This window comes from Haliotis cracherodii, unplaced genomic scaffold (assembly GCF_022045235.1).
Source record: "Haliotis cracherodii isolate W230 unplaced genomic scaffold, xgHalCrac1.p SCAF_4, whole genome shotgun sequence".
NCBI classification, from domain to species: Eukaryota; Metazoa; Mollusca; class Gastropoda; order Lepetellida; family Haliotidae; genus Haliotis; species Haliotis cracherodii.
This window is the reverse complement of record NW_027266297.1, coordinates 27,673,093-27,699,820: the sequence shown is the minus strand read 5'-3', so window position 1 is coordinate 27,699,820 and position 26,728 is coordinate 27,673,093. Positions and strand designations below refer to the sequence as shown.

Here is a 26,728-nt window from a genome sequence, read left to right as displayed (position 1 = left end):
TGAAACCGGTAGCGTAACGTATTGGTTGAACGGTGGGCTCGCCCATGATCTTGGTTCGAATTCCTAAGTGGGTACAAGACTTGATGTCGTGCTCTCTGAACACGATCGGCATTTTCCGGTTCGATTACGGAATAGGGCGAGGTTGGCCGAAAGAATGCATTGCATTGTCCCGCGCCGCGATTGATGGGAATAATGCTAAAAGCGGCTCAAATTCCAACTGCCTCACTCAGTCAGGCACTTGACTTCTGTGTTGGCCATTATCCCATTTTATTGCGCGATAGTTATACTTTGATAATATTCCCACTGCCACGTCGTTAACATGAAGAACTGGGCATCCCGACTCAAAGTTCACTCATTAAACTCCTTCAAACACGTAATGGAATCAATACTACAATTGTGATGGTTACAACTCCACCTCGCCTGCGGGAGAAGTTTGCCAATTCCGTCATCGCTGTATCGATCGCTTCTGACTCAGTATTCCAAGATGGCGGAAAACCTGGCATCAGACGATAGTTCTGAGGACGAAAATGTTATGTTTACCAATGAATCCGCTACAACAGATCTTATAATCATAGTCGAAGACAAGAAGATCTATGTTGAAAGAATCGTCTTGGCGCTATCCTCGCCTGTTTTCTGCCGCATGTTTCATTCAGACTTCAAAGAGAAATCTGCAATGGAGATTCCTCTCCCAGGCAAGAAATACAGAGACTTTGTCGAATTCCTTCTTTGTATCTACCCCTCGACGATGAAACAGATCGACAAGGACAACGTAGATGTCGTCCTGTCCCTGGCGGACGAGTACCAAATGGAACAGCTGAAGAAACGCTGCGAAACGTATCTGTTATGCCGATGCGAGAAAAACAACCCTTCGAACAGCGACCTCGCTCATATACTCTACCTGGCAGACCGGTACTGTTTGAGAAAAGCGTTTGATAAATTTGCAAGCATGGCAGTTTACAGACCGACATACGTTATGAAGTCCTACTCTGATTTCAATTCACTGAGCGGGGATGCTAAAGCCGATATTTTGTTCCGACGTTTGGAGCTCATCGAACGCCCTTCAAGGGAAATTCTCCGTCATCTACCCGGATTAATAACAGCCATTCAGAATAGCTCGCTCGACTGTGGGCGGAACCACAAAGAACGGGTAGCAAGTGGCAGGTGCTTGGAGTGCATCACCTCCATCCTGAACGTCAACAGCATAGAGTGTTTGCGACAGCTTCGACAGTGTAAATCCCTCACTGACAAACTGGCATCTGCTTTCAAGGATGATAATACATACGTTGTCAAGAAGAAGGTGGCGATTGCTGACATGCCGAACGTGTATCGACCCCTGTAGTGATCATGATAATAATTATAATGGCTCGTGCTTTTTCATGAGGTCACCTAGATTGTCGATTCTGTGCAAAACGAGCTTGTCTGGAAGAGAGACAATTGCTATCGATTTTCTGAAAGAAGGTTTATATATGTGTCTGTGTGTGAAGCTGTATGCAGCCTAGTTCCCTGGGTATGTTGCGCTGGTAGCGCCAGCGCAGCATACCCAGGGAACCAGGCTGAGCTGTATGTTGTTTCACCGATGTCCCAGAATGCAAAACGGCGATGTGCAAGAGACAAATGGCTACCTTATGAAACCGAATTCGGAACACATGCACTGGGAATTCCGATTGATTGACGCTTCTTCAATGGTGCTGTTGATGGAGACTTGTAACAATACGACTGTTTTTTGTTTTGAACATCTATGATTGACAACTTATGTTCAGAGTGAGGATAAGATATGTAGTTCACGCTAACGTTAACAAAAGACTTTAAGAACTGTATGAATATTGTATACTCTTCTACAAGGGAAACGTATTTACACACATCCTGGGAGTCGCCCTGATTATGTTACTTGACCCGTGAAGATCCGGGTATTAGTTGGTCTTCAGCAACCCATTCTTGCCGTAAAAGGCAAATATGCGACTATGCCTGTTGTAAGAGGCGACTAACGGGATCGGGTGGTCAGGTTCGCCAATTACGTAGATCGATGCTCATGATATCAATCACTGGAATGTCTGATCCAGTCTTGATTATTTGCAGACCCCCGTCATATAGACGGAATATTTGCTGAGTGCAGCGTTAAACAACAAACCAACAAGATCATGTCACTGGGTTTGTCTGCACGATATACGTGCTCGTTGGTTTCGTGGGTCACTCATATAATGTTATTGAGCAAAGTATGCTGAAACATAACGGTGTGACTGAACGTTTAACTCAGACACAGACACTTACCCAAGTAGTAAAACTCTATTTTCGGCCACTTTTGACCAATTTTATCGAGCTTATACATGTTTCATATTTCATGTCGCTGCTTTTGAAACTTCCGATTTTAAGTGTCATATCAGATGACCACCCGTGTCTTGATCAGAACAAAAAATGAACGTTCTCCGTACATAACGGTAATACGCTGTAGCAATGTCTACGCTGTGCGTGCGGCGATGCGTTCGAAGTTGTATGTAAGAAATTTTGACTGAAAGTATCTGGAGAAACGGATTTAAGGCAAAGGACTTTCCATGATTTTTGGGGAAAACACTTCATAAGTTAACATGAAGGATCACACCTGCTTGAACTGCTTCTCCGTGGTCTAGTGGTAGAGCGGAAGGTCCGGGGTTCGATCCCCGTCCGCGTCATACCAAAAGACGTTAAAATATTGTACTTGTTGTTACCCTGTCTGGCGCTCGGCATTAGAGGGCTAAAACAAGGACTGGTCGGCTCGGAGTCAGTATACTGTGTCTGAGTGGGGTATTCATGTTAAACTGCGGCATGGTATCTCAGTGGGCCAGCACTATAAATCGGCATCAGTCCGGACTAGTACAAGCGCGCGCACACACACACACACACACACACACACACACACACGTGCATGCACGTCGCTAGATCAGTGCAATAATCTTGGACGCGACGTTAAACCTCATTTCACCTCACCACCCACTCGAACGCGTTCGGCATTACAACTCCCATATTACAATATCATATGATCGCTATGTGAAACTTATTGTATTGACTGATGGTAGTCGTACTACAGTTGATTGTGGAGATGGGTTTTCATTGACGTCTTACAGACAACAAATAATGCATTATTTTAAATTGAAATGATTTATTTTCCGCTTATACAAAATGAATGTAGCTGCAAAAAGCCTGATGACTTGGGATGTGTTTTTGACGTATTGAATCCAGTATTTTTGGATTTCTACGTTCGCATTTAAAACGTTCACAAACATTTTCTTTAGACCATGTGAATATGTGTGCTTCCATCTATGACACTCCAGGGTATTTAGTATGGGTGTATATTTAAAGATATATCAGTGAAACTGTTCTTTCATATTTCTATTTCAACCCCATACCTCAAACGTAACCTTTTTTATGATTAATATTGTGTTTATTTTGTTGAAATAACTTGCTGAAACACATGTAAACAGGAAATTGTGAGGCACAAGAGCCCAATTTCCTAAGCCGCCACCAGACGCTGTGCGATGTGTCCGAAATCTATGACCGCGTGTTGGAATCCCAGATTCGATGACATCTATAGCTCAGCCAGCGCCATACCCGTGCTCGTGGCGTTCATAGATACGCTAAAGGTCTAAGCTCTGCGTCAGTTTGGGTTTTCCTCCCACAACAGACTGCCTCCCCGTGACAACTGACTCGTGACTCCCGTCTATACATGAGACAAACTTTACTTGAGAACATGGCCGAATCGCTGATCATGATTGCAGTTACACACGCACCTGTTACAGGCTCGACTATTTACAGGTCACCCTTATATAGCTGGCTTACTCCTGCGGCGTTAAACAGCATTCACTCACACTGTTGGTCAGGATGAACAACTGGTCTCCAGCAGTGCATGCTGGTCGTGAGAGGCGACCAAATGGATCGTGTAGTCACACGCGGTGTCTTCGTTGATTGCGTGTCGTTGGGTGGAAAAATGCTCACAATAATTATTATTGGATTGTCTGTCCCATACTTGGTTACAGGCCGCTGTCATAAAACTGGAATATTGCTGATTGTGGCATTAAACAACAAACAAATATTATGCGTGGTCTCGCCTACAGGCTTTAGAATGTTGATACTTTAGAGTAGGCATGTGTATTAGTCCCAATAATACGTTTTACCATTTATACCCAAAACATGCATGGTATTGTACACGTGGCGTATTGGCATCATACCATTCGTAAAGTGACATGACAACCATTTTATGTTATTGTTTAATTTTTAAAAATGGTTACAAAATACTGAAATAATATACTTTGGCCTCCGGTTTTACAAACAAACATCATGGTGTGGGTGGGGGGTTCATTTCCCGAAAATCAATTTATCTTTAATTTTCCACACAGTATTTCAAGATAGTTCAAGACAGTTTTCAACTTGATAATTTGAATTTTAAGAGAGCTACTTGTTTTTTTATATTAATTTTCACAATATTAAAAAAGTGTCACGGCCTAATCATAAATGGGGTTCCGTACTAGCCCCAACCGTTTTACCAAACACGAATATTTAATTGGCGGTTCTAATAAGACACGAGATTAACCTGCACGGTGGCTAAGGCCGATCACTTCCTGTTGTAGTCATGTGTTTTAATACCTGTATTCATCAGGCTCTGTGTTTGTATCTTATAGATACATATGATGTGTTCACTGAAATTCAAATGAATGTTTCCTGTTGTGCTAGTTTTGTCATTATGGGACGATTTACTGTGTCCTGTAGTAATTCCTTGGCAATATATAATGACTGTATATGCATGCAAATTTCAGGAATCCCACAAACACTGCGTGTGTTGTAAGTGTTGTTTGTCACACAACAAGCATATTGTGATAAGTAGTGGACGCTATAAATGTGATATTTGTCGACACGGACTAATTGCATTGGTACTTCGTATAACCGTTGAATGTGGACCTCCAGTGTCATTGAACTTTTAGGCCACACTTTTTTAATGTTACGTTTCACGGATGCATTCCAGATTTGCCACACAGGGTCGGTCGAAATAAAAAATATTTATTTATTTATTTATTTATTTATTTATTTATTTATTTATTTATTTATTTATTTATTTATTTATTTATTTATTTATTTATTTATTTATTTATTTATTTATTTATTTATTTATTGTGGAGTTTCAGGTGGCCTCTTGAATCACAGATTGTGATGTATACATAGAATTTATATAAAACAATGTATGTTGTAAAAGATGGTCTATAATACTAGCGGAGACATAATAAAAATTATATTTTTATGTTTGACTTATTTCGTAGACCGGCTGCTTTTCATTAGGGGCGGCTGGCCCGTGAAACGAAAAATAAAAAATGTGAGGTCCTACTATTTGTGTGTTGGTGTACTGCGGGGTGATTGAGTGTGAACCTTCTTTGCCCGATGGCGTCGATCGTTGCGGATTCAGCCAATCACTGATTTGCCTTCCTCCTACTATTATTTACAGTCCGCTTCCACACAACTTGATAACATGTATCACTGTGGCATTGTACACCATTCGCTAATCATCCCAAAGATGAATATGGCACATTGCGAGTAGATTCTAAATGCATGTGCAAAACGTGCACTTTTTCGCCGTCTCCCGATACTTGCTGAATAAATTAATTTCATGAGTGAAGTATCAAGGAGAATAGTTTCAATGAACCCGATTTTGGTGAAGAATTTACCATAACATGATCACATTAATGGAAACTCCTATTCCTGACACGGATGTCTACCAGATAGATGTTGAAGCCCATTTCTGGTGTGCCCCGCCGTGATATTGCTGGAATATTGCTAAAAGCGGCGTAAAACCATACTCACTCACCAGATAGATGTAGTGCACGTGTTGACGTTCCATCGTTTGGACACACCCGTTTCGATATTGAACTCGACTTACCACGTTCTTGGCCACTTGAAAAAAATATATCTCCTTGTTCGTGACATTTTTTCAAAACTGAATGGGTACGTACCGGGATGACCTTATTTTTTAATTTTAAATCGTAAGTAGGTCACAGGTCTATATGAAGGTAAATTATGAAGTAGTGTACTACTTGACCTCTTTCCCCGCGCTTCGAAATACGAAGAAACTGACCAGAAACTTGGTTCCTGTGCGAGTCCAATACACCCTGGTGTGAGAAAAAAGTTAGAATTTGAATCGCAATAGTTGTTTCTTAACCGTACACACAAATGAAATATAATTGGGTTGGGGAAAAGTTTAGGGGTCGCGGAACCTAAAAAACAAGGACTATATCTAACAAGCGTATCACGTTTTCCATGAAATCCAAATTTTCTTTCACCCAAGAAAACCCACATCACCTAAACTGTCAACCCCATCTTTCACAATAAGTAAAGGTCACAACTTAAACGCATGTGTCAATTTTCCTATTGGAACTTTTCACCTTTGCTCTGCCTTTGTCTGGTGATTAACTCTGATGATTGTTACTGATGGTCAGAGTCGGAGAACAGTGCGATGAATGCTGTTGTCCTGTTTGCATGTCCTTTAACATTGTACATTGTAAACGTACCCTGCTGCGTGCTTTATTCCACAATGCCAGTTATATTTTGTAATGCTTTTCACCAGAGGCCAAATATTGTACAATCCTCCTGGTCTGTTTCCACATAATCAAATGTGAAATTTGAAAGCGAAATAAATCAATAAATATGTTCCAAGATTTCTTGTACTTTGTTCTGGAAACAAGAGGTTAGCACCTTTATTGCTTAATGCCATTTGGGGATTGATTGGACAAAATGATTGGTAAGTGAGGAGACCTACGCTCAGCCATGGACTGGCTGTAGGGGATGCTGATGGACCAGAATGAGTGGGTAAGGTGTACGTCTTGTTCTCGATACCACCTTCCTTCTCCCTATTATACTATCAGGTGTTGCTGCCATGTGAGTGAGTATGGTTTTGTCCCGCTTTTGCAATATTCCAGCAATATCATGGCGTGGAACACCAGAAATAGGCTTCACACATAGTACCAATGTGGGGGATCGACTAGCGAACGCCTGGTGAGGCTCTGGGTGCCGTTGTTCAGAGCGACCTTAGCGCTAAGGTGATCGGAACTCCCATACCTTAACATAGACTCTGTTTTGTACAACCGCACCCTGGTATTTGGCTGATTGTGTGTCAATGCAACGTAATGGCGTGGATTGCTGCTCATGGTTGAAGTCACTGGTTTGGCGACTATGCTTGTCGTAGGAGGCAACTAATGGGATCGGGTGGTCAGGCTCGCTGACTTGGTTGATGCATGTCTTGGTATCCAAAATGTGTGGATCGATGCACATGATGTGAGTCACTGGATTGTCTGGTCCAGACTGATTATATACAGACCACAGTCATATAACTGGAATTTTGGTGAGTGCGGGATTAAACAACAAACAAACACAACAGAGATATCAGCGCTATGACAATCGTAATTCAATGTCAGTGAGTGTCTTTGACTTAGTGTGTGTCTATTTCGACTAGACTACAGCAACTTCCGATATTAGTGCACTTCCTGGATTGGAGAGATGCACCACCATAAAGTGAGTGTGTGACTTGGGTTACATCACAGCCTGTCTGCTTAATGTGGAAGGAAAGCCCAAAGTGATGCAGGTCTTAGACATTTACCACTTCGGTGAAATCCACCAAAAACCTTGAAACATAATCTGGGCGAACCGGGATTCGAACCCTCGATCAGAAGTTTCTGGCGTGCCCACATACCATTAACATCTGTGAGCACTTATGAAGACAAATAACCAAATTAACCACATGGTTCCTGTAGAAATTTATTCTGCTGACATACATGTTATCATACACTAACAACCAAGATATTCTGTATTGTGAAGCTGATATGAACATCTGCCTTGCATCCAGTTACCACCCATACAATAAAAGACACATGACTGTGCTAAATACATACATATTAGTTTGTCTAAACTGTTACATATTGCCATATATATATATTTATACCTAGAGATCTCTGTATAAAGTTATCTATAGCTACAGCTATGTCAAAAATGAGTTGCTGATCTATGTGATTAGGAATGCGAGTCCTAAATTTCTACGAAAAGGGACACTCTAAATTAACACTTATCAACCGTGGACAATTCAAATCCCACCTGTTCATGATCCCCAATAAAAATGTTCATGCAAAGACACACGATTTAATAAACCCATAAATTGTAGGACCAATTTCATTCAAAATGATTAATCACATGTAAAGTGAATCAGGTCTTACCTTACTTTATCAATATCATATTGAGGACTGTACGCACTGTACTCATTCACTTCTAATCAATCCAATAACACCATTAGACAAATCAATACTGAATTATGTAAAAAAAACGACAATGAAACAAACTTCTATCCAGTGAAGATGGACAAAGGGAGATAACTGTGTCAAAGACCACAATCTCCAGGTCTCCTGAGGTAATTAAGTACAGTACATAGGGCATACAATCACTGGTGTGTAGCAGAAATGCGATGACATGGTGAGAAAGGTATGTGACCTTTACTTTGTCAATTGGTAACTCTTGGTGGAGTGTCCTGCAAATCGAAATGTGCATAATCGGGTCACAAAGTAACTTGCAACTAATCACCAAATTACAGATAAATTCCGCAAATGAATACTGTAGTGCACATACCCCTTTATGAGGCTATGTAATAGTTAAAAGCTATACTTTTACATACACATCATGACTTTCTGGCACCCAGAGACCATGGTAAAAAAATGTATTGCAGATTAATGTTTACCATTTGTTTTCATATAAAAATGAGCTCAAAGTACATTCATCAATTTATTATGGTCTTATTGCATATTTGACAAGTTTGGGATGGGACACCCTATTACTCTTTACCAATGTACCCAAGGAGTTAGGAAGAAGAAATTACAGGATATTTTCCCCTTACATTTACCTTTGTCTTGCACACAGATGCAACTCATTATCATCATATATTAGCGATACCAAGCACACAGTAGCCACCCTCTACCAATACCAATGTTAGATCAATGTAGTAGTATCTCCTTTCATGCTTGGATGACAGGGCTCTGAATACAAACCACACACTATCACACACGGTATTCAGAGTTACCGGTATGTTAAATGGAATGGTAGAACAGGAAATGCACCATTACTGAACCAAAATGCTTAAATTAATAGCTTTTAAAAGTTATCATTAGTTCCTATTGTATCTTTATATTTGATAATATGAAGACAATGGAGGTTAACTTTTCTTATGCTGAGAGTTTGAACTGGGATAGTTCCGGCCGAATGAAACATAACTGGAGAGATTCATAGCCAATACAAATAAAGAATACTGGAAAAGAAAATAATACTTTGCAATATCTCCATTGCAACTTACATACTTGGATCAGGCAAACCAGGTTATTTTGTAAATAAGACTAAAAAGGTTGAGGAAATGATAAACATAGCCCGCTAACAGGGGTGACAATACAACCATGGGGTATGCACTGTGACACACTTCACAGGACAGAACTTGTATTGTGAAACATTTCATATCACAATGCTAATATTGAGATACCTTTCATATCACAATGCTAATATTGTGATACATTACTTACAATGATGATTACTTCATGAATGTGAAACATTTCTTATAATTATACTAGCCATGTATCAATTCATGATATAATTCTGTGTCAGTTTTCAAAAAGTTAGTAAGCTCTGCAAAAATCTGACAATGTAATGAAATAAGTAGCAATTCACAAGGAGGTGTAATGTGTTACCCAAATAACACATAAAACACTGTGATACAGTTCATATCACATCACTAATATTGCTTCAGCTTCCATTGTAGCTACATTTCATATTGCACCTCATGTAATGTAATTATTTCTCGTTCCTGGTAACATGTTCTGTGGCCTTCATGTATTATCAAGCACCTAACAAACAAGACTTAAGTTAACAACACATAAAATAAATCAATTACTGATAAAAAAAAACAAAAACAGGTCTACATAATTCTAGTAATTATTTCATTTCCATCTTAATAAGGCAAGGGAGTTAACGGACTTTAAAAACTTGCCTCGGGAAGATAATTTCTTTCATTAAATAATGTTCAGCCCATATATATGTTTATCAATGCTCATTAGATTCTACAAATAAATAGATCATAACTTAATTTTGTGGTTTTGCTTATAAATGCAAAATAAACAAATATTTAGGTTTTAGTAGTTTCCCAAACAAAAACAACAAATAAATGATATAAAATTCAAGAAACAAAGGATATGTATAGGCAAATAATAAGTGACAAAATTGTGAGTACTTGTGTAATATTGCACACATTGCTGTGTGAGAGTAAGGAATGGCACATTGACGGTAATATAACAAATATCAATGTCAGTTGCTAATTGTCACAAAAGAACAAAAAAGTCAGCAAAACTAGAAATCAGACATAGTATTTCTTGAAGGGGCATATGAGTATAAACACAAAAACATAAGTTTACTGCTACTACCATTGTAACAGTGAGACAAAATGGATGGCAAATGTCACAAATTGATCATCTTTAAGACCATGATGACAGGTTAATACTCTCAACTCAGGTTTAATTTGTCGACAGAATATTTTTATGGTATTCTGACGAGACAAAGAACCATTCTCACTTAGGCCAGTATATTTTTAATTTTTTGGATCACAGATATATATTTTTTCCACAAACTTACAATCTTTAGTGCCATTGTCCGCTGGAAGCTTTGGTTTTTTGTCGTTTTTTCAAGGAAGACAGAGTCTGTGTATCAAGGACAAAGGACATAACTCTAAGATTCATTATGCAAGGAATTTCGCTCCAACTCATAAACTGAATTGCAAAATATTAATGTCAAATTGAGCATCATAAGTTTCATCGAAGATTTGTTTTTAATCATAGTAATGTCCTTCTCAGCGAAAAAAAATAAGTGTAAGTTTGGAAGAAAAATATATCCAGTATTGAAGAAGACAGGGTCAGTAGATCCATGGTTCAACTAATAAAAAAATGGCCTTACAGTACAAAGTACTGCTTTGAACAATATTTCTGTAATATCAAGGCATGTATGTTCAATGTGGAAGGAAAGCCCATGAATGGTGCTGACAAATCAATGCGCAATATCAGAACAAATACGATCTGCTGATTCAGCAACCAATCAGGGGCGCAACTGTGCACAGTGAATTGTGGCACCCATATATCATTGTAGGCCAATAGACCATACTGTAAACATTTATTCAAGGGTTTATGGTAATACCATTCAGCCAGTAATTAAGCATAACAGTGTTGCTGTCAGTAAGCCAAGAAGGCTTGAGCAAGCATCAATGACCTGGATACCAAGATGAGCTAACTGTGCCCAAGTGATTTTCTTGTTGATACATATTGCTAATTCTGTTACAAAGAGTTTTGTAATTATGCAATAATGATGCTTAAAACAGTATTGCATTTGTATTATGGCGTGTTAGCTTCACATTGAAGGAAGGCCCTAAGTGATTCAGATTGACGATGTTCACCACTTTGGTGAAAGCCATGAGCACAGGTACGGTGCTGACAAGCCTAGAAACATCATCAGGGCATCATACATTCAAACCCATGATAATAGATTTCGGGCATGCATAACGCATTCAACTCTGCACAGTGAGTTGCGGCATCTCAGACAACTGTGCCCCCATAATGAAGTGATGTTGCAGGTTCTCTGTTCAGTTCATTGTAGGATTCTTCTCAAACATCATCATTCATCAGTACTTCCTATCAATTTGAAAGATTGTGAAAGAGTTGTACATTGAGATCGCAAACTGTTACATTTACTTCATCAAGGCTATCATTAAACGTTACTGTTATTTTGCCAAGGTTGTAATTTCATCAAAGCTTTCATATATTGTTAGCATTACTTCATCACTGATACATTACTTCATCAAGGCTACTATATACTGTTGGCATTATGTCCTCAAAGCTATCACATACTTTGCATTACTTCATCAAAGCTATCACAAACATACTGAAAAAATTACCCAGTGTTTGAAATATGGGGCCCGTGGAGCCTTGATGCTTGCTCTATAGTACTTGAATCCAGACCCCTAAATGTGTAGCATTTAACATCAAGAGTGATGAGAAGGGCCCCTTGACTTTGCATCTTAATTTCACTGCATACCTCATCAAAGGCGTCTTGCAATGAAGTCCACATTTGTTCGGCCCGTACAAGAGACAGTTGAAAGTTAAAATCTTATCCACACTAAAACCGACAACCCAAAAGAGCAACCATAAACTGTTTCCCGAAATGCACACAAACTAACTGTTACACTAAAAAATATAAGAACCCTAAAAACAACGTTCTGTCAAAGAAGACATAGAGAAACTATGATGCACAACCTAAGTGCTAACAACTCCTGATACACATCACCTGAATGTAACAAGCTGCCTAACAGTGATATCCCACACAATCTTACTCATCCTATCCCAGTTATTGTTGATAATAATTGAGCTAAAACAGACCCTAGCTGTTGTAACAACTGCATCTTGACTTCAGATATATTTACAATAGAGGTAATGAGTTTATGCATCGTTTGGTCGGTTCTGGAACAACGCATCGATGACGCTTTCATCGGCCAGAGTCGATGTGTCACCAAGCTGGCGGTCACCGACGGCTGTTTTCCGCAAGATACGTCTCATGATTTTCCCTGATCGAGTTTTGGGCAAAGCTGGAGCATTTTGGATGAAGTCAGGTTGAGCAAATGGTCCGATCTTTGCGCGAACTGAAATGAATATACCGATAAATTGAATAAAACTACTAAATGACCTGTGAAGATATGGGTTAGAATAGGTCTTCACAAACCCATGTTTGCCATTAAAGGATGCCTATGCTAGTCATAAGAGGCGACTAACGGGGTTGGGTAGTCACACTCGTTGAATTGGTTGATGCATGTCATCGGATCCCCATTGTGTGGATCGATGCTCATGCTATAAATCACCAGATTGTCTGGTGCAGACTTGATTATTTACAGACAGACAGCACATTGCTGGAGTATTGCTGAGTGCAGCGTTAACAACATACAAACAAACAAAAACTACTAAATTAACAAGACATTGTTATTCTGAATATATAACAACATTTAGTCTTCATCATCTGTATAAACTTCCTGAATATATCTCCTGGATATATTTAAGAAATGACTTTAACGTATTTTGTGTTTAAGGAGGGACAAACATAAAACATGGTGTGCATGCTGTGTAAATCACTGTAACTGATTTATGCAAAGAGTACACAGAGTTTTTTATCTTTACTTGAGCACTGACTTAAATATATTTTGTATTTTTATTTTTATAACGTTTAATCCTCCGTAACACAAAACCATATTGAACATGACTGAAGTAAATTCTCGAATAAGTAAGTCAACAATAATAACTTCACCGACTGCTTATTTAATCATTAGGGAGAGTGAGAGACTTAATAAGTGAACAACATTCAGCGCAATAATACAACCCATCCCGCCCTATTATCAGCCAATCAGCAGTCTGGTCGTGGGCGGGGTCTATAGTTTACAAAGGGTTATGGGAACATTGCTTGGTTGGCCAATCAAATGCCATGGCATCACTTGCAATTTATCTATTCCTATTTAAAACTCATTCACACTTACCAATATTCTTCAGTTCAGTTATAAGATCAGAGGTGAATTCAAATCCCTGAAACAAACATTTATGACCGTGATAACGTGAATACAATTCAGTTGCAACCATGGTCCATTAACATGTTTAAGAAACTATGTGTTGAAGGCGTCAATTTTAACAAGCATGAAATACTCACATCCTCCGCCAATATGACATGTCCAGTTGTGTGCAATGCATTAGCTCCTGTGACCTTTTAGTAATGGCCTTATTGCAGCACTAAAACAGTTATTACTTGTCTTGTTTTGCCATCTGCAGATTATGACAGAATATGTAACTGTATTTGTAATGAGTATGGATGAGACATATGGACGAAAAACTTCTTTATTACAATTAGGAGCGATGGTTTCAGTGTAGGTTCTAACACCGTTATCAAGCAAGTGAAGTACAGAGTATGGTTGACAAGAATATATAGTGTTTATACAGTTGAGTAGGTTTAAGATCAGTTACACTGTTGTATTTGTAATGAGTTGTGTTTCTGTTTCTGCATGAAGTTAGTCAGTGAATGCAACAACTGTGTCCATGACACTTTTGGAGGAACATACACTCAAGCAATCCAGAACTTACCAACAAGAAAAGGAAATGTATTCAATACTGTGAGATGACATTATGTGCCAAGTTTGGTTGCCATTGAAACTCGAAAAAATAAAAAAAATTAAATCCCAAACTATCAAAAGACACCAGTTCACCACTAGACCTATCTATGTGCCAAGTTTAGTGAAGAAATATGGTACAGTTTTCACGATCAGCTACGGAAACGAGGACTACCACCATTTTCAGTCTAAGTCAAAGTCGTTGCCATGGAAACTCAAAATTTTATTTTTTTTAAAATCCCAAACTATCAAAAGGCACCAGTTCACAACAAGACCTATCTATGTGCCAAGTTTGGTGAAGAAATATGGTACGGTTTTCAAGATCTGTTACGGAAACGAAATGTGACGGACGGACGGAAGGACGGCTGGACGGACGGACAGCACCCATTCCTATATCCCCCTTCCACTTCATGGCAGGGGATAATAACCCCCGAAAAACACATGAGAGGGATAATTAAGGAAGATATCTATTCAAGCCGTAAATTTGTAACAAATATGAATTATTTTGGACAGTTGGCAGCTACTGTATAGAGTACAGGGCTTGTGTGTCGACTCACCTGCTTCAGTGTGACGAAGCAGTAAATGCACTCTCCCTTGATCTTGTGTGGGTGTGAGACCGACGCTGCCTCAGTCACAGCCTTGTGCTCAATGAGAGCCGATTCTACTTCCGCTGTGCTCAACAGGTGCCCTGACACATTCACCATGTCATCAATACGTCCTGTGATCCAGATGTACCCATCCTCATCTCTGCGTGCACCTGAAACACACAGAGTATCACTCAGCAAATTACAGCTTCTCCCTGTAAACAGGGAACATCGTTCACCAAGTCTAAGGTCAAAATAAAGTTGTGAACAATTATATATTTTTTCAAGAAATCCATTTCATTTGTTTGTTTAATGTTAAGTGCTGCACTTAGAAATATTCCAACTACCGTATTCGACGTAATAAGCGCCCAGGGCGCTCTCAAAATTAGAAATAAGGGGCTCTTACTAGAATATTATTTTGGTGAAAAAAACAGAGTTGAAAGATAAATTTCATGGTTTATGCTGACAGCCTGAAATGCTTATGCACGACAGATATATTTTTCCAGAATTTAATTGCCAATAATAAAGGATGCATATGACACACGAGTGCGTATTATACGCGAATAGGGGAAGGAAGCGATGTGTATTATATGCGAATAGGGGTCGGAAGGGATGTTAATTGGGATTGTTCACTAGCCAATATATTAACAAATCTCGACGTGGGCGCTTATTAGAGCGGGGCGCTTATTACGTTGAATACGGTATATGAAAGCGGTGTATAAATAATCGCGTCTGGACATCACAATCCAGTGATTGATATCATGGGCATTGATCTACGCATTTGAGATATGGTGTCAAGCATCAGCCATGTCAGCGAGCCCGACCACAAATTCCACTAGTCGCCTCTTACGACAAGCATGGGTTACTGAAGATCAATTCTAACCCAGATCTTAATGGGTCAAAATCCATTTGAAATCGGCTAATGTTTTACTGTTATAGAAAGAAGCATTTGCCTTAAAAAGGTGGGAGGGAGTATTTCTGATGTAACCATTTTAACAGAGGTGGTATTCTTACAATTATTAAAAATGATAACTATTGTTTGATAATTCTTACGAATCCGCTACCTCTATCACATCATTGCCAGCATGTACCAGAGGGAAGGCAAGTTCTGCCTCTAGTACACTCCCTCTATAGTTGACAGCAAATCCAATGATGTCATTGAGGATTCATAAGAATTAATAGACCCCTCCACAGTATTATTTAATTCAGCATAATTTCATTTTGGAGACTGTACTTTAGTCTATAGGCACCAGCATGTTGTAATTGATGTGTGCAAATCCTATTGTTCTGCAATAATCGACCAAAACTACTACTCACCATCTCCGGTGCAGTAGTACCCAGGAAACTTCTTGAAGTAGGTGGTCTCAAACCTCTCTTGGTCTCCGTACACTGTTCTCATGATGCTGGGCCATGGCTGCTTGAAGACCTGTAAACAATTGCGCTTGTATGTTGAGTTCAATTCAAGCACTTAAAATAGCGATCTGTCTGTTAGCATGGTTAGTGTAACGCCACACTGAGCAATATTACAGCTATGCGACATTGCCATGTCAAATATCAAGCCTGGACCAGACAACCAGTGATTAATATTACGAGCTAAATCCTTTGCCATCACGATATGATCAACTTGGCTGAATCTGTCTACTCGATCCATTAAGTCACAAGCATCGATAACAGCAGACCAATCTAAATCAATACTAAAACTTATTCAGCTGGTCAATTTCATTGGAAACGGTACAGTCGGGAATGACAGGGTTTGGCGCACACAAAAATTCCACCTACCAAATATCCTTCAGCGGCGCCTGTGAGTTCCTTTCCCTCGTCACTCACAATGGCTGGAACTACACCGAAGAAAGGGAATGTCTGCCAAAGAAACACAGAAGTTATATCTGGTCCTTTACAATCTTCCAAGATATTTATCTGTCTCAATATTTACAACACATAACCCATTCTCAATGCCCACGAGTTTCAGCAAGTGGTATGTCAGAGACAATGATGACGCCGTCATACTTCTTGTACAAGCACTGGAGGTGGAACAATACTAAACATGGTTCAGGCTGAATCAGTTCCAAAATAAATTTTATATTTTTACATGTAATATTTTGTAAATATTTTTGAGTCATTTGTCTTGAAACGTATGGTGATCAAAGAACCAACCTTCTGCACTTTAGGTAGACGCCTCATTTCCACTACACTACGGAGGTGGTCCTCTAACTCTAACAAAGGGTAAGGGACTAGATCTGTTCACTGAAAACCTGAAAGACTGACACAAACATGAGGGAAGTCTACTCACAGCTGATCCTGGTTTAGTGGTCGTGGCACCAGGAAGTGGGGTGATCACATGACCTCCCTGAAACAGAAATATCACATGACATCACAGAGAAACACTTACATCAACCCACCAACATCTAGCTAATAATACCAGTGAATAGTTCCACATAGCTGAATACCTATGTAGTTAACCCTAAGCTCGCTATGCATTCCATGCAAAAAGAGAAAGTGGCTTAACAGACTTTTATTGAAAGTATCCACCTGCATCTTCACAAACTCTACTGAATGACGACACAATACATATTTATAATCCAAAAATGGGTTCCATATTAGATATCGTTTAGGTAACATAAAGAGATATGAAATTGCATTGCATCATCATTGTGACATCATCGGTTAACATGACATCACAATCCAATGACATAACTAATCTCGTTGATAAAACTTAAAAAATTCTTCAGCAAGGCTCTGAGTCAAACTGTTCTCAACTGTTAATATATTTTATATCAAAAGACTTTTGGGTGAGATTCTCAATTTGTCATCACTTTCAGATGTGCTAACTTCTGTCATGTCTCGTTCTGTTTTGCTCTGATGGATATGTGCTGGAACAGAAATATCCTTTCAATAACATTTTGTCTTGTTTGTGGTAAAAGTTCTAATATTTGTTTGTTGTTTAACACCACACTCAGCAATATTTCAGCAATATCCCAGCTATATGAGAGCAGTCTGTAAATATTAAGTCTGGACCGGACAATCGAGTGATTGACATCATGAGCATCGATCCATGCAATTGGGGGATCAGATGACATGCATCAACCAAGTCAGCGAGCCTGACCAACTGATCCTGTTCGTCGCCTCTAATGACAAGCATGGGTTGCTGAAGCCATATTCTAACATGAATCTTCACGGGCCAGTTCTCATGTTGTTCTGCTGCATTGTATTGATGACCCAACAGTTGACCTACCGTCTCAGTCTGCCAGAAGGTGTCTACTATTGCACAGCGGCTGTTGCCCACCACCTTGTGATACCACAGCCAGGCCTCGGGGTTGATGGGTTCTCCTACAGTACCCAAGATCTTCAGGGACTTCCGGGAGTATCTACAAAATAGTACTGAACGATGCAAACTGAACACATTTGAATAAAGAATCTTATAACCTAACATGTCTTTTTTCACTGGGGGAACAGATGGCCTCGTCATCAAAGGGGCAACAACTCCCTTCGGCACACCAGAAACCTGACCTTGAGGTCAAAAATTGGTTTGCCCCGATTATGCTCCTAGGTTGGTCAGCACCATACCCTTGCTCGTGTGTCAGCAATGTGGAAAACATCCAAGACCTAAATTAGTTTGGGCTTTCCTCCCAAACATGCCATGATATAAATGGAATACTGTCCAAAGTGGCAATAAACCAACTCACTCACTAACTATTTCCTATTGTTATCATCCAAGGTATTGCATACACAATATTCCTCCTTTACCCAGACTGTCTTATAGTAATATGTAGTGAAGCCATGACACTCTTCATTAACTAACCAGCCAATAAAATAACATGTTATATTCAGGGAATGAGTGACTGAATATTGTGATTCAGCAAAATTCCACCTAAAATATTCAACGAAATACGCGCCCCGCTCTAATAAGCGCCCACGGCGATATTTGCTAATTTATTGGCTAGTGAACAATCCCAATTAGCATCCTTCCGATTGATCAATGTACACAAGACTTATTTATTATAACAATGTATAATATGCACTTGTGTGTTATATGCACCCTTAAGTACAGGCATTTAAATTCCGAAAAAAAATATCTGTCGTGTATAATATGCACCGACTTTTCTTTTGTATCATTTCAGGCTGTAAGCATAAACCACGAAATGTACGATCTTTCAACTCTTTCACCAAAATTATATTCTTATAAGAGCCCCCTATTTCTAATTTTGAGAGCGCCCGAAGCGCTTATTTCGTCGAATACGGTATGTCAAAAAGGCCTGGAAAGTTGGTGGTTGATAGCATGAACACCGATCCAAGTCAGTGAGTTAAGAACCACACTGGAAACCATGTCATACACTGCAACCACTCAATCCTTAATAGGCACCTGGGGGCTTTCTCTTCCCAGTAAGCACTTCCACGACATGGCTGTCTCACGAGCCCAGCCCACAACACAATAAGCAAGTAAGGATAAGATTGTAGTTACTTTGTGACAAAGCTGTCCCCAAACTTCATGAGTGACCTGATGGCTGTGGGGGCAGTGTAGAACTTGGTCACGTTGTACTTGTCTACGACATCCCACAGTCGTCCAGCGTCGGGGTACATCGGTGTTCCCTCAAACTGTGGCACACATACAGACAGATGTCAACTGGATTTGGTATACATGATAAACTTACTAGTCCTAATGTAAACTTGAAGCCATCAACATCTTGGCAGCAAAACAGCATTACCCCAATATCAATACATTAAGACTTTATATCTTCAACATTATGCAAAGAACCCCTTACTTTCCTGCTTAATTTCTTTATACATGTCAGTGGTGCAGGCAGAATTCCTCTTGGCACTATGTCAGGGATATAACTAAGATAATAAGCAACGTGCATGCACCAAACCAAACAGGTAAACAAAATAATTCCCAAATCCATAGCTTCTGAAATTCAGAGCTATACAGAACTATTCTAATATCACATTCAAAGCACTAATGTAAAACTAAATACAATTATAGTCAGAGTCCGAAATAACTGCCTGCCCATGTGCCCGTGGCTGGTAACTTTTCTGTTGGGCTGCATGAGATTTTCCTCCACCTGTCTGGTGGGAAACTTTTAAGACTACTTAGGTATTCAGTTTCATAATAACTTCTTGTAGATTCTCGAGTCATTATTTGTATTAATTCAACTGAATCAAGGCGCAATTTTTCAATATTTATAATGTCAGAATGTGGGCAGGTAACTTTGAGTGAGTGAGTATGGTTTTACGCCGCTTTTAGCAATATTCCAGCAATATCACAGCGGGGGACACCAGAAATGGGCTTCACACACTGTACCCATTTCGGGAATCGAATCAGGTAACTTTGAAGATGAGAAGGCAACACTTATGTCATCTGCCCGACTATTTTATTGGGTTTTAAAAATATTACAAACACTTATCATGGTAAGGTGGTTTAATCTACAGGCACCCTGACACACTCACTATGATGCTGGTGGCTCCATTTCCCAGTGGTCCATAGCAGACATACGAGTGTCCAGTGATCCAGCCAACATCCGCAGTACACCAGTACACATCGTCAGGCTGGTAGTCAAACACGTACTTGAACGTTGTTGCCGTGAACAACATGTAGCCTCCAACAGTGTGAAGCACTCCTTTAGGTTTGCCTGTAGAACCACTGAAACACATTCAAGACAGACAAAATTTACACGAATGATTAAGTTTTGCACTGTTTTTTTTTTTATATTCATCAATACAGAAAACTAAGGTTAAAACGAACTCAAAGGGACCACTAATTTTAGTTTGTAATAACCATAGTTTCTTATAAGCATATATGCTGTAAATGGCTGGGACTAAAAAATCAGTTCATATCCGTCAGTTCGTTATAAACAGGTTTGTTAGAGATGTAGTTACTGTACTCCAGCAATATCATCGCAGCTGGCACCAGAGACAGGCTTCACACATTGAGCCTATGTGAATATTCAATCCTGGGCCTTTGACTTACACAAATGTTTCTACCAAAGGGCCATCTCGCCAGCTGAATGACATGAATTTTGTGTTGAGGACATGTTAGTGTTATTGATGAGGCTTCTTATACACTTATTGGGAGTTATCCGTTAGAATTGGTCTTCAACATCCCATGCTTATCATTAGAGGGGAATAACGGGATCCGGTGATCAGACTCAATATCTTGGTTGATGCATGTCATCGTATCCTGTAGACTGATGCTCATGTTGTCAACCACTGGATTGGATCACTTTGCCTTTTGTGTGATGTACTGCAACAATCTTGGAAATTCTTTGCTCAAAAGTCTCACATTCATGCCATGCTTTGACAAAAGCATCTCACAATGACAGAAACTAAAAATAAACATTTCGTTTATTTGTTGTTTAACGCCGAACTCAGTCAGTCGCCTCTTACGACAAGAATAGACGCCTATTATGGCTAGCATGGGTTGCTGAAGACCTATACTAACCAAGATCTTCATAGGACCTAAAACAAACAATTTTTCAAGCACTTTTCTCACGAAACCCCAAAACAAGCAATTTACATAAGACTTGTGAAACTAAGCACTTTTCTTACCTGTGTGAACCCAAATATTTATTGCCACATGCATAAAAGGTTGTATCCACATATTCAGTGCTGTGTACATATATAATTGTTAGTCAATGTTATGGGACGGACTAACACAGTGGAAGGCATACCGTATATCGCTGTGTATAAGGCAAGTTTTTCGTACCTCGAATTAGGGGGCTTTCAAGATGGGGTTGTCTTATGCACAGGGTTGAAGAGTTTTGATGTTTTTTCCCCCAACCCAAATACATTATTGTGAGCACGTAACACCGGAAACACCATGTCAACAAATCCGTAATGAAGTACGCAAACTACCAGTAATCATGTAATTACACTGTCTGGTTATAAAAACAGTTCATTTTATATCTGGACTTACCTTTGGAATCTAGTTTATTAATATTATTCAAAATTTCATTCAATATTGTTTATTTACATTTCGGCAAAATAATATGTGAAGTGATCGGAAGATCTCACAACTCACCGTTATTTACAGCAAACGGTCATATTACCGCTATAGACGCCTTGAAATGAACTATAGTGTATAGAGAATGGATATAGATATCATAAAAAGCCATACTTTGACTCGCTGAATTGTTGCTGTTTGACTATTATTTGTCAACATATAGTTTTCACTATTGCGAGTCCAGTGATTGGTCAAAATGTTCCATACAAAAAAAATATACGGAAATAGCTATCAGCTTGACCAAAGTGCTACGCTTATGGCTTTTAATTTTTTTTTATTTCAAATATATATACAGGTAGTAAAATACTACTAAAATAACAATATTGGAATAAATTATTGCGAATAAATGAAAGTTTCAGATTCAATTCTTTCGAGTATCAAAATTCTTAAAGCCATATTCTTGGGTAATTATTAACCAAATCACTGGTAGATTCTGAGAAACCTGTGTACAGCTGATTGCTACTTCCGGTTTAGTTTATGAGAAAATACACATGGTAATCTTAATCTCTGCATATAAAACAATGCCTATCACAACAGGAAATACAATTTAATCGGAAAATGATCATGTCTAGTGTTTTTCGTATCTCAACTTTAAATTTGTATGGACTAGGTTTAATTGTTATGATCTGTTCGTTTCCCTGATCACTGAAGGGAAACAATGTTATTGTTTTCTGCGGAAGACAAACACATTTTTAACTGCAAATGTGGGGATTGTGTATGCGCTGGTGAAGTGCTTCATTCCGATTCACTTTATAGACGGGGTATATAAATTAGCATCGATTTTAAAGGCTTGTGCAGGGGGGGGGGGGGGGGGGGGGGGGGTGGCGTCTTAAATGTGGGGTCGCTTTATAAACGGCGATATACGGAACTCCATGGATACACTTGTACCATCTGCCAATAAGCAGCTCCATTTAACACCCAAAACAATCAGTCAGCAGATAAGAGTAAAAGTCAGCTCATTCTGTTTGAAAACAAAAAAATTATGAATTCCAGGCCTGACTTTGACCCAAGGGAGATAATCACCTTGTATACAGCATGAAAAGGGGGTCTTCTGCATCCATCCATTCTGGTTCTAAGGTATCACAACTGTCCTTCATCAACTCATGCCACCACACATCACGGTCGCTGTGCCAGTTGATCTACAATACATACACCACATGTTTACAAAGCATGCATGCTATGTCAGTATTCACCTGTTGCCTTATTGCATGTGTCACAACAGTTGGTTGGTTTGTTGTTTAACGCCGCACTCAGCAATATTCAAGCTATATGACGGGGGTCTGTAAATAATCGAGTCTGGACCAGACAATCCAGTGATTAATGTCAAGAGCATCGATCCACGCAATTTGGATTGATGACATGCATCAGCAAGTCAGCAAGCCTGACCACCCGATACCGTTAGTCGCCTTTTACGGCAAGCATGGGTTAACTGAAGACCTATTCTACCCCGGAATTTTCACGGGTCGTGTCACAACAGCCAGCACCTTGTCATCACTACCGCTCCTGTTAATCCCATAGGCTTCGTCATTATGTTGTTATCTTCGTACATTAATCCTATCACATCTGATTCATCATAATAATAATATTTGACAGCACAGACAGAATTCATCGTACTGAGAGCACTTAAGAGTGAGTGAGTGAGTATGGTTTTACGTCGCTATTAGCAATATTCCAGCAATATCACGGTTGGCGACACCAGAAATGGGCTTCACACATTGTATCCATGTTTGGGAATCGAACCCGGGTCTTCCGCGTGACGGAGAGCACTTAAGAACCAGGGCCTCGTTCCTCAAAGCGATCTCAGCGCTACAATGATCTTAAGCCTATGTTAAAGTATGGGACTTAAAATCACCTTAGCGCTAAGATTGCTTTGAGGAACGGGGTCCAGGCCTTAACACACCATGACTGGACAGAGTTAGAAATTAAGCTGGAAAGTAAGGGGTCCTTCTCATAATGTTCACGATATAAGGGCCCTCATGATTCAAATAGAATAGAAGCAAGATAACCCCTCAATTTCCGGCACAGCTAATCATAAGCTGTTTTCCGTGCCACCTGTCTCACTACCATCCAATGATAGCGCGTCAAACCATACTCACTATCTCGAAACCCTTTATCTTGAATGTTCTGATATCTTGAATATATTCTCAAGTCCAGACCACCACGGTATATAATACATGCATATAAATTTGCCACCTTATCTCGAATTCGAGATAAAAATAAATTAGGCAATCTCGAACCTTGGACTTGGTCACAACTTGGACTTAACAATAGAATTTCTTGACTGTTATATGGAAGTGGGCATTTGCAGTCACCAGAAATCATGGGGATCCTATCCATGGAATTAAATGCATCATTACTTGAGAACCTAATCTAACTCAGATCACCATTGTTGGTACTATACTAATATTTTACAGGATTATTTTGCTGATATCAGAAATTCATACAAGATCATGTTTATATATGTTTATATCATATGTTTATATCACATGTTTATATCATGTTTATATCATTTATGTATATCATTCATGTTTATATCATATGTTTATATCACATGTTTATATCATGTTTACCGTATATGACCGCGGATAAGCCAACCTCGTAGATAAGCCGAGGTGCTAACTTGACCTTTGAAATACGAGAGAAAATGATATGACCCGCAGATAAGCCGAACCAGGAATTGAAAGGCAAATAACACTGCGAAGTCGGACTGCAAGACATGTGCCGGTACTCGCAGATATTCAAAAATATAAGATGAAAAACGTTTTAATTATATTGAAAAAGTCATTATTATTTCTAATAAAGATTTAACAAACCAGTCATCCACTTTCATAATGTGGGAAGCTGTTTCTCGTGGGTTTTTTTAATCTCATAATGATCGTTATATGTTGCCATCAACAACAAGCGCCATTTTGTGAATCGGTGTATATAGAATTACGAACCCGTGAGAAAATATATCAGCTAGAGCGAAGACTCGCAGTTTGAATTCAGCATCGTAAGCATGGCGTTTTCGTTTCCAACTCATGATGAAAATGTCAGTCAGTAAAAATATACCAACTTTTAAAACCCCCTTTACACCACTATTGTATGTTAATCCAATTGAATTAAATAAACTATCATACTATGAACACATTGAATGACCATCACTTACTCACAGGCTTCTCCAGTTTATTAAACTAATCTCTCGAAAACAAAGGAATTAAGTCCCTACTCCCAACACGATCGCTAAGCACCAAAAACTTGAAAATGTTTGTGTAAACAACATGACAAGACCAATCGGCCCGTTATTATCAATGCTCATTTCCTTGTGTACCGTGTTGCTTTTTAAACAACAGGAAGCAATCACAGTGGTCACCGTTTGTGACGTCACAGGAAACAGCTGATCACATGTTTTTGCAAAAGGCGAACGGAATAACTCGCCGATACAGTTGTTTATTTGCCTCTTTCAATAAAGGTAGACACTTGTTCACTATCAATTTATGAACTTTGCAAAACGTATTTAATAGCTATTGGCGATTTCATCTGGGGATTATATATTTTAGCTGTGAATTACATATATTGTTACATGTAAAGATTGTGAAGTTTACGAAGAACGATAAACTTTGAACATTCAATTGAAAACTTATTATCGGAAGTAGTCACATGCATAACATTTTTTTAATAATGACAACATTGGTGTATAATAATAACTTTATTGATAATTTATAACAATAATGGCTCTAGTCGTGGCAACTTCCAAACTTTCGGGAAGTTGTGATCTATCAGACCGTCATTCAGGCGATGTTTCTGACAGATCACAATCTGAAAAATACTATCATGAAAGTGTATCCCGTGGATAAGCCGACCCCTTTCTACAGAATCAAAATTCGGCTTATACGCGGTCATATACGGTATATCATTTATGTATATCATTCATGTTTATATCATATGTGTATATCATTCATGTTTATATCATATGTTTATATCATTCATGTTTATATCATTCATGTTTATATCACGTTTATATCATTCATGTTTATATCATTGATGTTTGAGGTCTTGTGCCCCCGGGAATTGCTGGTGTTCCAGGTAACCCGACTGACCCATTGTTTCAATTTTGCAGCCAAAATGTTTTCATCACAGCTGGAAACAACTGCCTAAAGATCCATCTTTTACACTCATATACCACTAAAAAAAAAGTTAAGGACAACCCGATTCTTTCATGGCCACATTCATGGCATGACAGATTAACTGTCGTGATATGAAAGAATCAACTTTTTTGAGTAGTATAGTAAGCACGTGAATATGAAACATCTTGAAACTTTACGACAGCAAAGCTTGTTTATTTCATACGAAGGGGACATTGATTTTTGTGCTACATTGTGGTACTCTAAGTATTATATAAGTCAGATATTTCCCTATCTTGTCATAGCTGTTGCTTCTTTGATCTACAAATTTGACAAACACTGCAACTAGCATCAGTTCCTCACCAGCTATCTGTGTCAAACATTATTAAAAAAATCATAAATAGTGCCAAAGTACTGTAGCTCACCTGGATATGTAGTCAACATTCTAAAATGTCAGCAGAAAGCCACTTAACAAAGTCAGTCAGGTGAGCTAAAAACAAAACTACCTTCCATTCGTTCATTTGTTTGTTTGTTGTTTAGCAACGCACTCAGCAATATTCCAACTATATGACAGCGGTCTGTAAATAATCGAGTCTGGACCAGACAATCCATTGATTGATATAATGAGCATCGATCTACACAACTGTGATACGATGACACGCATCAACCAAGTCAGCAAGTCTGACCACCCGATCCCGTTAGTTGCCTCTTACGACAAGCATAGTCGCCTTTTAGGGCAAGCATGGGTTGCTGAAGACCTATTCTTCCCCGGATCTTCACAGGTCTTCCGGCCCACATCTGTGGGGGTCCATGTCACCTGAAACTCAAC

At 39.1% G+C, this 26,728-nt stretch overlaps 2 protein-coding genes across 3 annotated transcripts in view; one reads left to right on the top strand and one right to left on the bottom strand.

Annotated features, from left to right (window-relative positions):
* Window positions 1-484: 484 nt before the first annotated feature.
* On the top strand, window positions 485-5,006 carry LOC139480132 (BTB and MATH domain-containing protein 38-like). Its single transcript, XM_071263160.1, has one exon. It carries the CDS (start codon window positions 485-487, stop codon window positions 1,337-1,339), a length of 855 nt encoding a protein of 284 aa, XP_071119261.1. The 3' UTR covers window positions 1,340-5,006.
* A 2,756-nt stretch (window positions 5,007-7,762) lies between these two features.
* LOC139478470 (acetyl-coenzyme A synthetase, cytoplasmic-like) overlaps window positions 7,763-26,728 on the bottom strand; it is a 53,935-nt gene continuing 34,969 nt past the window's right edge. For both annotated transcript variants that reach the window (XM_071260939.1, XM_071260940.1), the window contains exons 7-16: window positions 22,820-22,935; window positions 20,245-20,437; window positions 19,262-19,395; window positions 18,035-18,167; window positions 17,093-17,149; window positions 16,582-16,662; window positions 16,120-16,228; window positions 14,776-14,975; window positions 13,598-13,643; window positions 7,763-12,715 (exon numbers count right to left, since the gene is read on the bottom strand). In XM_071260939.1, coding sequence (XP_071117040.1) covers window positions 12,516-12,715; window positions 13,598-13,643; window positions 14,776-14,975; window positions 16,120-16,228; window positions 16,582-16,662; window positions 17,093-17,149; window positions 18,035-18,167; window positions 19,262-19,395; window positions 20,245-20,437; window positions 22,820-22,935 — 1,269 coding nt within the window. In that variant the 3' untranslated portion in view covers window positions 7,763-12,515. The remainder of the gene's footprint in view (window positions 12,716-13,597; window positions 13,644-14,775; window positions 14,976-16,119; window positions 16,229-16,581; window positions 16,663-17,092; window positions 17,150-18,034; window positions 18,168-19,261; window positions 19,396-20,244; window positions 20,438-22,819; window positions 22,936-26,728) is intronic.

Excerpts from the sequence above, each read along its gene's own strand:
- LOC139480132 (XM_071263160.1), top strand. The coding sequence starts at position 485 with ATGGCGGAAAACCTGGCATCAGACGATAGTTCTGAGGACGAAAATGTT.